The 5,000-nt window shown below is 37.9% G+C and overlaps 1 protein-coding gene across 4 annotated transcripts in view; it reads left to right on the forward strand.

The window, feature by feature from the left end:
- The window catches only part of cyldl (cylindromatosis (turban tumor syndrome), like), a 156,181-nt gene that overhangs the window by 15,149 nt on the left and 136,032 nt on the right, over window positions 1–5,000 (forward strand). For 2 of the 4 annotated variants that reach the window (XM_080032646.1, XM_080032647.1), the window contains exon 15: window positions 858–3,913. In XM_080032646.1, the coding sequence (XP_079888772.1) occupies window positions 858–1,042 (185 nt within the window). In that variant the 3' untranslated portion in view covers window positions 1,043–3,913. Of the gene's footprint in view, window positions 1–857; window positions 3,914–5,000 lie in introns of those variants that run through there. The other 2 variants (XR_013844986.1, XR_013844985.1) reach the window with 2 other exon arrangements.

Consider the following 5,000-nt stretch of genomic DNA (forward strand, 5'->3'; position numbering starts at 1 on the left):
AACCATGATGTCTCTGGTTCCTCCTCCCAGTAACCATGAGGTCTCTGGTTCCTCCTCCCAGTAACCATGAGGTCTCTGGTTCCTCCCAGTAACCATGAGGTCTCTGGTTCCTTCTCAGTAACCATGAGGTCTCTGGTTCCTTCTCCCAGTAAACACGAGGTCTCTGGTTCCTCCTCCCAGTAACCATGAGGTCTCTGGTTCGATCCCCCGGCACCGGACAGGAGGGTGTTATTTGTAAAACTAGTGGTGGCTGCTATTACATCTACAGTGCACCACCATCTCTACCATTGTGTCCTTGAGCAAGACACTTAACCCCAAACTGCTCCAGGGGCGCTGTACTATGGCTGACCCTGCGCTCTGACCCCCTCTGGAGTGAGGTAACTTGAGAGGGGAGATGCAAAGAATGAATTCAATATAACTTGACAAATACACTCTTTCACACACACACAGTAGAAAACGATTGTTTACACACACACACACACACACACACACACACACACACACACACACACACACACACACACACACACACACACACACACACACACACACACACACACACACACAAACTCACTCACTCACTCACTCACTCACTCACTCACTCACTCACTCACTCACTCACTCACTCACTCACTCACTCACTCACTCACTCACTCACTCACTCACTCACTCACTCACTCACTCACTCACTCACTCACTCACTCACTCACTCACTCACTCACACACACACACACACACACACACACACACACACACACACACACACACACACACACACACACAACTCACTCACTCTCTCACACACACACACACACGTACACACATTTTAACACACTCTTTTTGCGTTGTGTTTTCAGGAGAGATTGACGGTTTCAACATCCCTGAGGTGCGCGCCTGCCCGGAGGTCGGAGCGTACCTGGAAATGTCCCCGGCAGAACTGGCCAATCAGGTTCCTCGAGACATGAAGGGCGTGGCCAAACGACTGTTCTGTGACGCGTACATGTATCTGTACCAGAGCAAGAACATGTGTCTCTATCGCTAGCACTGGACAAAATACACACACTGGCTGTGATCGAAAAAGCCCTACTAACGTCCTCCCTACTGCATTTAAAAATAATAATAATTTATCTAACCTTTATTTAAAGGTGCAGTGTGTAATATGACATCATCAAGTAAGTTCTAGAAAGTTCTAGAATGCAACACTCCCTGGGTAACCCAAACCCTTTCGAATAATAACAGAAGCTACAGTGGCCTTTAAGGGCAAGAACAATTCTACATTTTAAACAATGCACCTGATGACATTCCAACTATGACACTTTCAAGATGGCGGCACTAGGCCTTGGTCCAAAATATGCAGAAATATGGACATTTATGAGACCCTTTCTAAGGGAAAAAATAATTCAAAATTATTTTTTCAGCTATTATGCACTAAATTAAATGTACTTATGGATATTATAATTACTTTCTACAAAATCTGCTAGGAAATAAAACCCAAAATTCTACACACTTTAACCAGGAAAGTCCCATTGAGATTAAAAACCTCTTTTTCAATGGAGTCCTGGGCAAGAGGCAGCAACAAGTTACATGCATACACTCCCAACATAGAAACAGAAATACAAATGATAAAAAAATAGTTAGCAATTAAATTAATAAAAAACATTTACAAGTAAATTAAAATACATATACATGTGTGTATATACAGTATATATATATACATGACAATACATTCTCAACATGTATATACTACATAATGTCTACTTAACCATTGATTGAGTATGTGAGGTTCGTCGCCTCGTCGGACCGTTTACACTGAAGTATACAGAAGCAATAAAGAATTGAAAAAAAGAACCTGTCGTTTGAAAAGACGCAATGCATTGTGGGGCGGTTGAGAAGGAAAAGTAACCTATTGATCCATACACAAAATCTTCCCGGAAGCAAGTACTCATCCGGGCATTGCTCGCCTACACAAACTCGCATACACAACAACAACATACTCAAATTGACGTTAAATGAGTATGAGTAGGACATTAGTATGAGTAGTACGTTAGTAGGGCTTTTAGTATGAGTAGGACGTTAGTAGGGCTTTTTGAGCACAGCCATAGCTTAAATTCTTTGCACTTTTCCTCAAATATTTGGTTGTACGTTTAATTTCCTTTCCTTATGTATGTATCCTGGTCCTGGGACATAATAATCAAGGTATAATTATTTATAATGAAAAAAAAATTAGCTTTTTTGTATGAAAAAAAAGTACAAATTGATGGTTTTTTTCTCAATTCTTTTGCACTATTGTGTTTAGACAAGAAATTGACGATCGATCACTGACGTTTGTTGGCAAAGATAAATGGCATATTGCACTGTATGTATATGGTATCATTTTGTACTTAAATTTGTTTTCATGTTGGTGTATGATAGTTCTATTTACCTTTTTAAATAAGGTTTAATTTTTCAACTTTTATATTTTGTGAAAGTTTAAAAATATATATAGGCTATATATAAAAAATTAAGAGACCAGTCTGGATTTTTCTCAAATCTTCATCTCTACATTACTTAATGAAAATGCTCTTTAATGACAAAAAAATGTATTGGGATTTGGTAGAAATGTTGTCAGTAGTTTATATTATGAAACCAAAATGTTCATTCTACTCAAACAGATGCCTCTAAATAGTAAAACGAGAGACACTGAACATTTGGAGTGGTCTCTTCATTTTTTTCCAGAGCTGTATATATATATCAAACGGCATATTAATAGCTATGATTTCAGCGTGGTCCTTTTGATAATACTGTACATTCTTTTTCACAGCTCTATTGTAAATATAATTATGTTAATTTGGTCAGAAAAAAATGTGTTCTTTATTTTATCGTATAATTTTCTGACTTACAATGGTGTACGATAGCCGTAAAAAAGCCATAAAAAACTATAACAAATTCTATATTTTCATACATAAAAAATCATTGTCTTCAGATGTGCATGAGATGGTGTCAATGGATACAGTTTAACTTATTTTGGGCAACAATTTGAATGGTCAACATTACGGGATTTTTTTTTTCATATATAAAAATCAACATTGCTTTGTTTTATCAGTTGTATATTCAATGTGAATTTTAAACCAGGGTCAAACTCTGGGTGTTAGTATTGCTAAATCTTCCCTATGCTGGAGTTTGGGATAATTATATTAGATGATTTCTTGATTATTTAAAGGTGCTACGAGGAACTTTTAAATATTTCTGAAACAGTCTAATTTCTCCTGTGATGATCATTAACAGCAAACGAGACCATCAGTGCAAAGAATGCTATTTTTATATCGTTTTTCTTAATGCCTTTGTCATGGGTATATACGCTCGCCCAGGAACAACAGCTGGCGTAGTAAATATACTACCGCTTTTGTCCAAAGGGGGGCGCTAGAATTAACACACACTGGAAGTTCCTCGGAGCACCTTTAAACTATCTTCCTGATGTTGCCAAAATCCTGGCAAAAAGTTTTTTTTTTGTACTTCTTTTTGGGCGACAATCTGAATGTATTTCATGAGGGGACTTAAAGGCCTACTTCACCGGTTTGAATATGAAGGTGTATTGAATTCTGAGATCCTATGTAGTATAAATGTGCAAAAAAAAATTAAATCGGTATACATCACAGTAATATTTACAAAGTACGTTTTTTTTTAACCCTATATTTCTCTTTCTGTGATGTCACGAGAAAGAGAAATATAGGGTTAAAAAAAACACTCTTTCTGCCTTTTCTCAGGCTAGGATGAACCGATTTCAATTTTTTTCACACATTTATACTACATAGGATCTCAGAATTCAATACACCTTCATATTCAAACCGGTGAAGTAGGCCTTTAAACTTTACGGTATATGTTCACTATATAAGGTCTCAAACACCTTATATTACCGCAGAACCATCTTCACATATACAGAATAAAATGATTTTGCTTCATCTCAAATTAAAAAGGCAAATTTATTCTGCAGATAACGTTTCCGTCAGTGTTTTTCACATAAGCTTTTTACCCATTAAAGCTCCTACGAGGAACTTTGAAATATTTCTGAAACAGTCTCATTTTTCCTCTGATGATCATGAATTACATTTAACAGCAAACGAGACCATCAGTGCAAAGAATGCTATTTTCATATAGTTTTTCTTTATGCCTTTGTAATGGGTCATACGCTCACCCAGGAACAACAGCTGGCGTGGTAAAAACACTACCACTTTTGTCCAAAGGGGGGCGCTAGAATGACTACTGACTCTTAACTGAAATCAAACTGTATCTAATGTACAAGGCTTTTACAGAAAGGCTTATTCATACATCTATCTCCAAATGCTCCCTCACTGGTCTGCTTAAAATAAAAACTGTTGCAGCTCAGACTTACAGAATTCCCTGGTTACTTAGTAATTAAAAACTTAAATCTCTGCATTGGCTTTCTGTCTATTTCTAAGGTGGATTGTTAAAGTGCTCTTGTTGTCTACAAAGCCCCACATGGCCTGTGTTTGACTGTACACCTTTCTGTATTAGTAGCTGCTCTTATATTTGGGCCAATCAAGCAAGCAAACTGGTGGTACAAAGGTTAAAGCTATAGTGTGTAACTTCTGTCGTCCCCCCGTGAGGAATTCAGAGTAATTACAACAACACTGTCGGTGCCTCTACATGAGGTAAAGCCTTCAGTGATGGCACATGGGATTTTATACCTTCTGCTGTACGTCCAGGTTTTTTCTCAGCAGTAGAATCGACAACTTAAATATTTCTTGGGCTCTTCTTGGGGATTTTTCTTGAGCTCCTGCACCAGTGTCTGGGGGGGGGGGGGGACACCAGTTTGTAAACGCTGCCATACTGAGGAATACAGAGACAGTTTTGTGGAGCTGATATAATGAGCTGATATTTCTAACGTAATGGACAAATGAAACATTGAGACAAAAGCTTTGAAAAGGTTGAAACAAACGTAGATCATGAATAAAACATGAACGCGTGCGGGAGATTAGACGGACAGGAAAATGTCATGTTGT

Source organism: Ammodytes marinus (assembly GCF_949987685.1).
Source record: "Ammodytes marinus genome assembly, chromosome: 8".
Lineage (NCBI taxonomy): Eukaryota > Metazoa > Chordata > Actinopteri > Uranoscopiformes > Ammodytidae > Ammodytes > Ammodytes marinus.